Source organism: Syngnathus acus, chromosome 1 (genome assembly GCF_901709675.1).
Source record: "Syngnathus acus chromosome 1, fSynAcu1.2, whole genome shotgun sequence".
Lineage (NCBI taxonomy): Eukaryota > Metazoa > Chordata > Actinopteri > Syngnathiformes > Syngnathidae > Syngnathus > Syngnathus acus.
Genome location: NC_051087.1, coordinates 7,837,043 through 7,850,460, shown reverse-complemented (window position 1 = coordinate 7,850,460; position 13,418 = coordinate 7,837,043). Strand labels below are relative to the sequence as shown.

The following is a 13,418-nucleotide window of genomic DNA, read 5'->3' as shown; positions in this document are numbered from 1 at the left end:
GTTGCCAGCGTGTATTCCCCGTGTGTTGTAGTAGGTGAACAGGCCCGCCAGGCAGACGTGGGGAAGGGAGGAGGAAGTGTTTTGTTTAACTGTCGAACAATGCTGTGAAGGAGACAGCACAATGCTGTGGCTAGTAATAAGGGTGAAGGACCTGTGCCTTCATTTTTCGCCAATGACTCACATGTGAGTTCGCAACTCCAGTCTCAAGCGTTTGCTTGGTTTTACACATTTCACACCGACTATGTTGTATACAGTGGAACTTCTAAAGTGGATGTGCAGAGTTCTTGAGTAAAGCAAGGAGAGTGGTTTGAACTTGTGTCTTTGAGGGACTTTTTCACAAAGTGTACAATTGCCAATGGCCTTGGCTTACAATTCTATTTAATTTGGCTCCAGTTTTTGTTCGAAGAATGATCTTGGGCATTAGCTATTCCCAAGTACTTTTTGTATAGCGTCTTCGATGTTAAGACATCATTAAGACATTAATGTAAATTGACAATCATTGACATCTCCTAAATGTTACTTGGGACGTATTATTATAGCTTCCCTTTAGCTGTGCTGGCGTCGAGAAGCTCGGGTTTTTACGCAGAGCCGACGGGGATATGAGGATGTATTCTTAGGTAAGCTGTAACCTACAATTAGAAGTAGTTATTTCTTTCAAGCATAACGTTACTCTTTCCCCACTTGGATGGCGTTTTGGCACAGCTCCTGTTCACTGGGGCTCCCCAGAACTGGATTGAGTCTCCCTCTTGGGTCAGTGCATGCTTCAGGCCAGTATTTGTCTTCAGGAAAAGATGAATGTTCAAGATCAACTTCTCAGATGTCCAACTACCACCAGACTCTTTTGGGATAGATCGAGTGAGTGATCAAACTTGACACCCAAAAGTGCGTAGTGCATTTTACCACCTGGTTGAGTTACATTTCACTGAGCTCTGCCGGGTTTTTATTACACGTTCTGGGACAAAGTAGTACCCATTAGATTAGTGGTTTCTTTCTCTTGACTATTGTGTCTCACTAGCAGTTGGGGTTTTTGAAACGACGGCCATTCCCCGAAACAATGTGAACAAAATGACCGAGATAGTTTTAGTTCCTTGTAGAAAACCATTCATATTATGTTGTCACGGTAATGCCGAGGCCATTCACAGCCAACCAAGAAAACATTGCACATGTGCAAAAATACACGCAGGCCTTTTGTTTCATAATCTTATTCTGGCCAGATGCAGGACTAACGAGAGACTAAATACCATGTCTTTTGGCCGAGCATTAAACCCAGCCAACGACTTGTTTCTGATGCAGTACGTGTCAGCCCGCCATGTCCTTGTAGTGCTGCCAGGGAAATAATTGAACAAATGGCTGCATTTGACCATGGAGTTGGCTTTGGATGATCACGCAATTGTCCACTGGAGTTAGTGACCTCAAACCCTTTGTCTAGGACAGAGCTGCTAGCGACATGGTCTAATAAGTGTTACCACAGTACAAGAGGCTCCATGCATGCTGGTAGTTCAGTAGAGTATACAATGAAAACCATACTGTAGACTTGAACACATAACCTGGCAAATAACACACTTTTCCTTCCTTCCTTATTCAAATACTTTTTTTTGTAATCTACACGTGGAAAAAACCACTATTGATCTCAATTACTTGATCTATCAGTCTGTGGTCAGCTTCCAAAGCAAGAACCCTCTGGGCTTTAAAGGCTTGAATTGTAAATTCACTGCCCCCTACTCTGAATAAATGGCATGACGGATCATGCTGACATATTGGAAAATCCCCTGAGAGAGCAAGTGGAAATCCCTTGACCATAGCAAATGCTAACCTTCAATCTGACCTTTGGATTCAGACAGACCGAGACGTTACAACCCTCCCGCCACAGTAACGGCAGCCCTTTGTTGTTAGAGGCACCCCGCGCATTTTCCGATGAATAAGAGCCAAGATTTTTGCGGTATACAATGGTTATAATCATATTCAATGAGGCGTCAATTTGCCATGCCCTGCTGGTTGTTTAGTTTATTCATTGAAAATGCAAAGGTGATTAAATATTGTCCTAAATTGGATGTCAGTTTTGGGGATTGAATAAGAGTTTACATAATACCACAACAGGGGAGCGAATGTAGCAATAGCGTTTGCATAACACAAGCTGCCAAGTAGTAGTATCAAATGTCTGTGTTTGACCTTTCAGATAATAGTGAAAGTATGAATCTGCTAATTAATTTATTTTACTAGAAGGAAAATTTGATGAATGGGGAACAGAGGGATGCATCAACAAGAGGCCCTAAAAGTGCAGCTGTTTGAATTTCAAATACCCAACACAGTTAAGAACAGAGCTGACCTCTGACATGTCTGTCACTGACGAACTACACACAATTTGATTGTAGCTTTTCCAGTATGATTGTAGAGCATTTCATTTTTCTGCCTGTTACTATACGCCACTGGAATAGACATATAATATATAACTATATAACAAAATAGTACAACAGTATTTAATATTAACATTATGAACTTGGATCCTGTGTTTTTTCTGTCACTTCTAACCTAACTCTACATGACATGATTGATTTTCCGAAGAGTCAACATATACTGAACCGAACCGAAAAAACAATGACCACAAAACGCAGCTACGGAACCGAACTGTGGATTTTATGTGACGTTCAAATTATTACTATTGTGGTTTAGATGGTGTAGACTTGCCAGTAAAACTGACAGTTTTTTTTTTTTTAAAGAAATACTATCAATACAACTTGCGAAAACAATGACCATTAAAGCTAGTAAAATGAAGTCTGGTTGATGTGGCTTCTGTGAATTTCTTGTCATTACTACCAGTAGCCAGTTTGTTATGTAAGCATCTTTTAGGACTTGGGTCCACGGACAGAGATGTGGTTTCACCCACCGCGGGTCTTCACGGTCATTAACACCGTACCAGCTGACCTATCGTTCCTGATAGAATTGGACGGAATGACTCTGGTCCTCTGCCAGCCCTAGCTCACCATGGCTTGCTCATATGGCAACAATTAAACATAGCTTAACATTTTTACCGTATACGTACACAATACATGTCTTATACTACATTAATTTAGACTCGGAAAAAGTATCACTGAAAGTATCACTACGCATAGTCTGTCATTCTATTTCAGTTTCCACTATAAAATATGCTCAGAGACGAGCTGTCCAAAATTCACTGGCTGTGTGGCCTACACCATCACGTGCTCAACTGTCCGTGCGCAAAATACACAACTATCATGCGTATAGTCGTAATTAATTAAATATAAATTTGGACTTACATCTATGTTATAAATATGTGTCAGACAATTGATTAAAACCAGAAAGTACATCAATAAATGTTATACAAAGTGTTTCCGTGTGTGCCTTTGGTGCGTTTTTTTTTTTTTTTTAACTTGCGTTTTTTTCTTGTCTTCAACTTCTGCTGAATAGGTAACACACACAAAATACGTTCGGAGGTGGAAACCTTCCCTGTTTTAGGTATGAAAAATCCATTAGTTCATTCATAATGCAGACCCACGACTTAATGACTTTACCTCACACATAGCATTTAGGATACCCTAAATGGAACCTGTTATTTAACTTTGATGCTTGAATAAAGCTATTATATTAACAAATATGAAATAAATTTCCACCAAACGAGTAATAAACTTCTTTATAAAATAATTAAATGGCAATTGGTTTCTACTTAGTTTATTGTGTCAAATTGGTTTTTGCTTAGTTTATTGTGCTAAAAAATGGAAATAAAACATTTTTTATATCCGCACAATTGCCAGACCGACTGATGACAATAGGACAGCTTTCGCTCGTGGTTTTTGTGGCTCATTTGTTGGAACAGTGTGCAGTTTAATCTCATAATCCTCATTAGCCTAGTGTCGTCTAGCATGCTAAATGTTTGTGTTTTGTACACACACTTGAACTAAATATACTCTTTTTGCACTGACTCTCCTTTTGAATACTGTTTTGTGACTTCCAAAAACTTTTGGTTCTGCCGACAAGTACCAAATCTGCATCAAGTATCAAATTTAGAATGGCAATTTTTACCCAGTAAAAATGACCCCGTACCATTATTTGAATTTGGAAAATAAGAATTCAGCGACGCAGTTGAACTCAAAAAAAGGTGTGGCGCAGCTTGTTGCTGCTGCAAGAAGACACAGACTAAAACAGACATGGCTACAAACTCTTGGTGCTCTTGCAGACATAAAACATCTTGTGAAGAAGAAAAAAACACAGTTTTAGAGAATTTCAACAGAGTTGCTTGGGTTTGATATCGCAGCACTTGCTACTTACTTTATACTTATATATAGACCAAGACATCCTCTTGTGCCATTCTCAAGTACCAGATGGAGTTCAAAATTAAGCTGCTGTTCTTTTTCATAGTCAATCCATCCATTGGCAATTCCACAAATTCTTTCTAACGCTGCATTAAAACATACTGTAATAGTATTTTTTTTTTTTTTTTGTGGTTGTGTTTATGGTTTGATCAATACTGCATTTGAGTAAGGCTGTTGTGCCACCAACACACATACTGTAAAGTCTGCTGGTATTACCCTGGATGCAAAGGAATTCGGTAGGAAAATCATGCAACCTAACTCTAGGCTATAATGACCCATTTAAACATAAGTGATCCTTTTTGTCGTTCATAAATGTCGCGCCAAGACTGCGGGCCCCGTCTGCCGACAACATGGTGTCTACTTGTCCCACAGGATGCAGCCCTGGCGGCCTTGGACTTGGCCTGCGCCCCATACTGTCGGCTTTTTTTTTTTCTGACGAGCTGATGGTTAGTGTTCACCCAGCCCAGCCCAGCCCATGTAATTTGATTTGTGTCGAGACGTGTTCACTTGTGTCCCACATCTTTTGCGGTGTGATTCTGTCAGATTCTTTTTGACTGTCATTTTGGGCCCTGTCAAGATTTCCGCATCTCAGCAGTGTAATCATGGCTTAGCGTCCCAAAATGAAATATCTTTGTTTTGTTTCCTCAATCTAATGTCTATGTATGCCTTGTCTCCACCATGGGGCAATTTTTGTGGTCTTGCTTGTTTGAGTTTAGAGCAACAATAAGTAATACTTTAGTTTTTACAAGACTTAACTGTAACGTCTTAAATACCTACATGTATGTCATTACAAGGCGCGTGCTTGTTGGGCCAACTTGTATCATGACCGTTTCTGAAGGTCAACACTACCACGTATTAGACCACCTGCTCACAGCCCTACACGTATTGAGGATCAACAGTTTAATTTACACACTACTGTGTTGCGTGGTACCTGTCACAAGCCAATAGTGCTTCGACAATGGTGTATTAGGGGCTTATGTACAAGGAATCCCTGGGATCCAAATAGGGATGTGCGGCCAGAGCTGGCAGGGGGGCTGGGAGCTGAGCCTCCCCGTGCCCTTTCCTGTATGTGATGAGTTAAAAAAAAAAAAAAAAAAAAAAAAAAACTACCGTAAATTTCGGACTACAAGCCGCTACTTTTGTACTAATGATTACATTCAATTATTTTCCAATTTAGTTCTTTGCTCCATATTTTCTTGCTCTATTCATTATTGCCAATTTCATGACTGAAATGAATGAAACAGCAGAATTTAGTTTTTCCCTATTACAAATACATAGGAAAGAAGGGAAGAGCGGCTCAGATGAGTCTGTGTCTTTCGTGCACGCGCTATTTTCCGACAAAGGCATTTAGCGCATGCGCTCACATGAGAAATTGCTTGTTTGTCTTTAAATCTCCAATATATGCTGACGTTTGTCTGATATGTGTATTGTACTCATCTTTACCATTCGTTTAAATCTTTTGCTCTTTGTACTTCTCTTCCAGTCCTCTGTGCAAAGAACCTGGCAAAGAAAGACTTCTTCCGTAAGTAAAACCCATTTTGATGTGTTGCTATTCTCGTCCAACAGATCCCTTGTGCATTTGAGTGAAGGCAAGGGGCTATAGTTTGAAGTCTCTCTCTAAATTAGGTAACTGTCAAACAAAAAAAAATTTCTGTGTAAGGAAGACACAGGATCTTTTATTCCTCAGTACTGCTACTTCTGTCAACATTTTGCTTTAGGTTATGGTTTTAGATAAATTAGCAGAAATGATTATTTTCTGCTGTGCCGTTGGCATGCAAGATACATGTAAAAAAACAAAAAAACATCTTTGGTATTTGCCAGTAACTGTAACATTTCATTCAGCCAGCATCCAGAATTTTCCCTTCGACATGTCAGGTCATTCAAACCATAATGAGTTAATTTCCTCTTTTCTTGCACAAACACGACGTATGAGCGGAAAGCCCATCTAAAGCAACCAAACGGGTTTGGCCTGCAACAGTTGTTCACGATTAAGCCTTAAGAAATGACAAGTGACTAGCACAGTCATAAATGGATCCCTGATCAGATTACTCAAATGTCATATGGCCCAGCGCCGCCTGTACTTCCTTCGGAGCGGGGGCTCCTCCGGCCGTCATGACTACTTTTTACCGCGGCACCATTGAGAGCGTCCTCTCCAGCTGTATTGCTGTCTGGGGTGGCAGCTGCACTGACCAAGACTTGAAGGCCCTGCAGCGCATAGTGAAAACGGCTAGTAAGACTATTGGTGCTTCTCTCCCCTCCTTGAAGGACATTTACACCTCCCATCTCACCCGCAAGGCGACCAAGATTGTGAGTGATGTGAGTCACCCCGCTCACTCTTTGTTTGAACTTCTGCCCTCTGGGAGGCGGTACAGGAGCCTGCGCTCCCGCACCACCAGACTCTCCAACAGCTTCGTACTCCAGGCTGTTAGGATCCTGAACTCGCTCCCCCTTTCAGCGTAGCGTCCTGTTCTTGCTGTATGCACACTGGCTCGGTTTTGCCCCTCATATTTAATGGGTTATTGGTCTGTTAGTTATTCATCGCTCATTTTATTTTATTTTATTTATTATTTATTATTTATGGTTTGTGCCTTCTTGTTTTTGTTTTGTGTCGCCTACTTGTATGTCTCGTCACCGTGGGATGGAGGAAACGGAATTTCGGTTTCTTTGTGTGTCTTGACATATGAAGGGATTGACAATAAAGCTGACTTTGACTTGAAAAAATAAATAAATAAATAAATAAATAAATAAAAATATGGTCTGGTAAGACCCTATTTGTCCAGTCTAGCTCTAAGTATTGGGACACGTGCAATTCCAGCCTTTCTGGGTTTCAGCTAGGACTTTCTTTGGCAGTAGGTTACTATGCTATTTCCTTAATTGGATCAAGATTAACAGTTGGTATTTTATTTTACAATTCACTTCGTTTAACCAGAGTATCTCTATGAGACTAAAAACACAATTGCCTCTGCAAGAATCACCTCAAAACCTTTAAATTACTTGTAATGTTTATTAGTTTGATTGTTTATTTGTTCATTGCTAAACAAACTTCACATACTATATGTCTGACTTTTGTTTGTGCTCGACAGGGTTACCTGATCCTTTTGCCAAAGTGGTGGTGGATGGCTCCGGGCAGTGCCACTCTACCGATACTGTGAGAAATACATTGGACCCAAAATGGAATCAGCATTATGATCTGTAAGTAGACCCGAATGCTACTCATGCTTGTACTCATGTTCAAGTGGCATTCATTTTCAATGATATCTGATGAAAGTAACCCTAAAATCACGATAGAGTATTTTAGGGGCAGGATTTTTATTGCAGAAATCATTTGTAATTCCAGACCTATTAAATAAGTGCCAATATTCAGCCAATTACAGGGGCCCTTTCAAATTTGAATGCAGCCTTGTTGTATTGTTGTTGCTATGCAAGTGTTTGGGGAATGCCGTTTAAGTCATGTTCTCTCTGCCGAAAGCTGTGAAGCACAGGAACAAAACATCCTGAAGGTTTTGGAATATGCATGTCTGTTTTTATATGTCAACTGGCCAGGAAAAAGAACCCAGACTAATTTGAATGTTTTTGTTCCTTCTGTGAATTCTGCTTATATTTTGGAAACAGAATAATAGCTTTTTGGTCGAAAATGCTCTGTGAACAAAACTACTCTCGACTTTAGTTTGATCATAATCCTGTCGGTGCCATTTTATTTGAATGTCTTACAGGGGTCTTCTTTGTCAATGTAACTTTCTCCGTCGATTTCGGCAATCCCAATGATACTGAATTGACTCGTTCTCGTGAGAACTAACTCTAACCTTTATCGGAAAAGTCTCCTGCTCGGCGCCATTAACCCTATCGGACATTTAATTCTTGTTTCCATTGCTCCTTCGTCACCGACAGTATCTGTCCACATCAAATCTCCTTCCGCTTTTACATAATGCTCTTCCCCCTTTTGGACCGTTCAGTGAAGCGTGCTCCCCGCCAGCGACCCCTGGCCTCTTCCTCTGCTTCAGGAAATGGCTATCATGCCACAGAAAGCAGATGGGACTGTGGGCTTGGTGGCTTTCCAATCTGCCACACCCCCCAATAGGCAGACTCCAGTTTCACAAGTGTCGCTATCGTGTCTTTTTTTATGGCCACGTGCGTCGGCAGCAGGCTCCTAGTTTATTTACAACCCCCGTCCGTCTCTGTGTAATATGACATCTACACCCTGAAAACTATATTTTGGGACCATTAGCCCATGTTGTTAGACTAAAATATTTTGTTCACAGAATGATAATAAAATAGGTAGTATATTGTGTGCCCTTCAACCTTTGTTCACGTTTCTCTATTTGTAGATTGCCCCGAGTAGTGTAATCCTTTTAAATAATAATAATAATCACTCCCTTTTTCTCTCGCCAAATTTAATTCTTGGCATAGACGCTGTTAATTAACTCACCTGGATAAGCAAAATAACTTGTCATCTATTTCTCATTAAAAAAGCGGAAAATGTTCAGTGAGCTCATAGTATACGACGGAGCAAGGCTGCCAAGCCCTGCCACTGCATCCTGGTCAGAATCACAAGCCACAGGGGTTGTAATTATAATTTTAATATGACTAGTTCTAAATGCCGAGATTTAGTTGTCATAATAAACATTTTGACATTTTGAAGTGGTTTTCATGAGGGAACACCTTACCTTGCCAGATGTCATATTACAAGGCTGACGTGCTGCAATGCTGTGTTTGTGGGTCGAGCCATTTGTTGTTGTGTATTTGAGTGTGAACTCAGGCAAGATATGTTTACTCTCATTTCAAAACATAACATCTGTCTGTACCGCAGATATAATAAAGCACGTCATCTGCATTTCCTCTCTTTTTTTAACACTGACTAGACAGGCTTCCTTTGCACTAAATCAGCAAAACCACATTTTCACACACTTACTTTCAAATCTGTGTCTTCTCTTATTGCTCAGCCTGAACGTCTGTCTACACCACAATCCCAGCATATGTTCTCACTCTTAGGAAAGACTCTTAGGTAACATTTCAAAGCTGAGTACAAGGATGCCTAAGTGCTAAAACTGTAACTTTGCAATGTGCTCTATAATGTTTAGTTTTAATTTCTGACTTAAGAATAAAATGCCAGGAAAAAGTATATCTATTTTTTTGTTGCATAATTTCAATACTTTAGGGTCATCAAACAAATACAAAGATCAACCAAAGAAATCGTGAGTGAAGTGCCGTTTTTAAATGGTGATTTGATTTATTGGGGAAAACATCTATAATATGTAAATATACAAAACACTTTTTCACACCATTGTATGTTTGTTTGCTTCCCTCCAGGTATATTGGAAAGGCAGATTCCATCACTATCAGTGTTTGGAACCACAAGAAGATACACAAAAAGCAAGGAGCTGGTTTTCTCGGTTGCGTCCGCCTCCTCTCAAATGCTATCAACAGACTTAAAGACACAGGCTGTAAGTTTTCGTTCGCCTTTGGAAAATTGACACGCCATTATCTTATATCACATTGGAGTGATTGGGGTGACAATGTATTTATTGGACAGCTGGAATAATGCTGAGTCATATCAAATGAACGATAGCCTTCACTGACTTGTCAAAATAACAGCCCCTTCCCTTATGTCAAGTCGCGCTCCCTGACCATAAGCACGCACACACTCTCCCGTCGGTAACAGTATACCGGAAGTGCCAAACTGTTTCCCATCCTTTGTGAATTTTTCAAACCACCCTCTACTATTTCTATTTATTCAGTCATATCCACAAGCGGTGTCCAAGTTGTACACTCAATGATTAGTTGGGTTAGGGTTAAATTAAATTTAACTTAATTTGAGCAATTTTGAAGCAAGTCTGCTTTGTCAATAAGTCAATTTCGTGTGGAGCAAAATACACAACACACAGCCTTATGACACTTATAAATTTCAACAAGCGTTTCTTTTACCACTGTTGCTTAATCGAGATATTGCTATTCTTGGTGAAATATAGCAAGTTAAGTCTGCGAATCCCACACCTATTGCCAATGTTGTAATAATATTCAGGTGTATGTTTACTAAATATCTAGTATTTAATTACTTTGACAGCAAAGATATAAACTACGCCATCAGGCATGTTTGATTTTGTAAATATTGGATGTCAAAAAATGCAAAAAAATGGTGATCATACCCAAGTCACCACAGACAAGTCAACTTAAAACAATCTGCAATATATTACTTGGCTATAATTCAAATATTTTTTTTCCACATTCGTGCTCTAGACATGAACTATTGAAAAGAGGCGTAGATGTCATGGTTGAGCTACTTTATGTGACCAAGTGACTGACTTGTGAATATTGAATGAAGTTTAATGGAGAGTATAACCCTTTAAGGAGGACATTGAGGATGAGTCATTTATCTCTAACGGAGAGCAGCAAAGCACTGGAGTCAAGCAGGATCATGTAACTGCTGCAATCAGGATAACACTAATAAATAATGTCCTTTTATCTGAACTGTCTGGGCTTCCTTGAATGAATGTGGTGGAGTTTAAGAGCCTCTTGCGTCAACTCCAAATACTTAGTGACATTTTTGTTAAATCCTGATTGTAATCTCCCAACTATAGAGCAGGAGCAATCTTGCCAAAAAAAAAAAGTCTTATGATGGTGCCAGTCAAGTACAATGCTGTCACCTATCCAGGGCCAAAGGGCATGCACTTTAGATTTGCACACGGTTTTCTAAAACAGACACGACATTCTCCTGTCCGGCTCCAGGCTGGCCACGTTATTGTATAGCCAGCATTCTAGACACTATACTTAATCGGAGCCACAGGAAGCATGAGCAATTGCAGCACACCAATTTGCACATAAATCCTTTGTCCTTGTCCAGTGTGCAGCAAATGTGAACCGCACTCATTCTGTGGTCTGACCAAGATGCAAACATACATGGACACGAAAAAAGCGCTCACACACACATGACTGGAATCTCCATGATTCCTAGAGGGTTTATTCCTAGCCATAGCTGACTTGTCATTCAACTTAAAGCCAAAGTTGTACAAAACTGTTTCAGTTTCTATACAAACAAAGCTTCAAAACCCCAAATGGGGTTGCCCTGGATTTCTAGAAATCTATCTGGCAGCATACCGAGCTCCTCTTCCTGTTGTGTTGTGGTCACAAACCTCAACATCCTCTGCCTCACTTCACAAACACCCATCAGATAGATTTTAAAACATACCTGTGATGTTACTCTTTCGTTAGTATCATTACTTTTTAAATCATATTGCACACATTAATGGACAGATAGAAAAACATAGCCACACCTCCCATGGAAGTTTTCTTTTACAGCCACACACAGTGCAGGTTTGCACATTTTTCATAGCCTTTAGGAGCTAAATGGTGTGGTGAGTGCTCGTGGTTGAGAACTATAAATGTACTGTCTCAATGGTGGCCTTTTATTTAGAAAGAAAATGTATGTTTAGTCTAGACGTGTATAAGGAACAGATGCTCAGACGCTTCTTGGAACAAAGTTATTTAGGCCGTCAAGTGCTCATATCACACAAGCAAAATTCATGGATGTAAAGGGAAGGTAACATTCTGTACTGTTCCCAGTAGGTCTGGTTCTTGAGTCATTAAGGAACCACAAGACTTGGATTCCTGCTCATTTTGCTCGGTTATGAGATTCATACAAATATAAAATATAGTATTCAATGTTTTTTTTTTTTTACATGACTTTTAAGTACAATTGTCAAGTTCATGTGTATTGCATCTATAGATTTAGCGTGAATTACTTTCCTTTCTGTTGCCACTAATATGTATGACATGATGTGACCTTTGGATATGTGCTGAATTAATGGGAATCCTTCTACCCTTTGCAGATCAAAGACTGGACCTCAATAAGCTTGGCCCAAACGATAATGATACAGTCAGAGGGCAGATCGTAGGTAAAGCGACACTTTTATGATCAATCAGTACATGGACTTATTCCTTTTCCTATTATTTTGCATTTTCATCAGTGGCATTATATGTAAACCGGTGGTTATATGTCATAAAACGGAGTGATTTGATAAAGTCCATCTTTCTTGTCTTTTATAGTAAGTCTTCAATCAAGAGACCGCATAGGTACCGGAGGACCAGTGGTGGATTGCAGTCGTCTCTTTGACAACGACTTACCTGATGGGTCAGTATGATGTTTGTGAAGAAGCTTGTGTTCGCTGTGCTTTCACGAGTTTAGTAAGAAAACATCCTTCACATATACTTGTTTTCTTAGGACTCACATTTTCATCCATTGATGAGTTGAAGAGTGCATCTTTTTTACCTTTCCTTGTTTGTTTTCCACGCCGCGATTTTTATTTGTTTTATTTACTTCACTATCAGTGCGTTCTAACAATGTTGGAAACTTTCTAACTGTGCATTCTCTTGGCTTTTTGTACATCTAAAAGAAAACGTCATTTTTACCTTCCCTGATTTATTTTTCTTACATTTTATTATGCTTTCTTAAAAGCAATACAATGCAAAACATCAACAATGTTTTTCTTATATTTTACGATGCAACAAAGAAAAAAAATTCTTGTTTTAATTTACGTGTTAAACAGATGGGAAGAGAGAAGAACAGCCTCTGGAAGAATACAGTACCTGAACCACATCACACGCACCACACAATGGGAGAGACCTACCAGGTACGTTGCTTTTGCACTTAACTTTGAGAAATGTAAAATGAAATGAAAATAATACGATAATTGATACAGGTACTTTACATCATTAACCTTGTGAAGTAATATGATTTTAAACAAAGAAGTATTAATACACGATATGGCACGTTTCACACCAGACATCTGTCATTCACGCTAATACAATAAATAAAAAGAACAACATGGTACAATACAACACAGTAAATTGTTATTTATTTAGCACTTACACAACAACTGTGCAAAAAGCAATAGGAGGGTCTTTATTTAACTGGCTTCAAATGACCCCTTCTAGTGTCGGTAATATGTGAACTTCCTTTAACTCCACCCCACCCTACTTCAGCTCACGCATGCACACCAATACCCAAATACGTTTGCGAGTAAGCCAGCCAGTCGAACAGCGAGGTTTTACTTGGCCCGTTTTCCTGCCGGAACAACTGTCGCCTTCCTTCTTGAC

The 13,418-nt window shown here is 39.6% G+C and overlaps 1 protein-coding gene across 2 annotated transcripts in view; it reads left to right on the top strand.

The window, feature by feature from the left end:
* Positions 1-13,418, top strand: part of LOC119125554 (E3 ubiquitin-protein ligase SMURF2-like) — a 35,421-nt gene that overhangs the window by 6,893 nt on the left and 15,110 nt on the right. For both annotated transcript variants that reach the window (XM_037256154.1, XM_037256163.1), the window contains exons 2-7: positions 5,812-5,850; positions 7,412-7,520; positions 9,636-9,769; positions 12,152-12,217; positions 12,369-12,453; positions 12,869-12,952. In XM_037256154.1, coding sequence (XP_037112049.1) covers positions 5,812-5,850; positions 7,412-7,520; positions 9,636-9,769; positions 12,152-12,217; positions 12,369-12,453; positions 12,869-12,952 — 517 coding nt within the window. The remainder of the gene's footprint in view (positions 1-5,811; positions 5,851-7,411; positions 7,521-9,635; positions 9,770-12,151; positions 12,218-12,368; positions 12,454-12,868; positions 12,953-13,418) is intronic.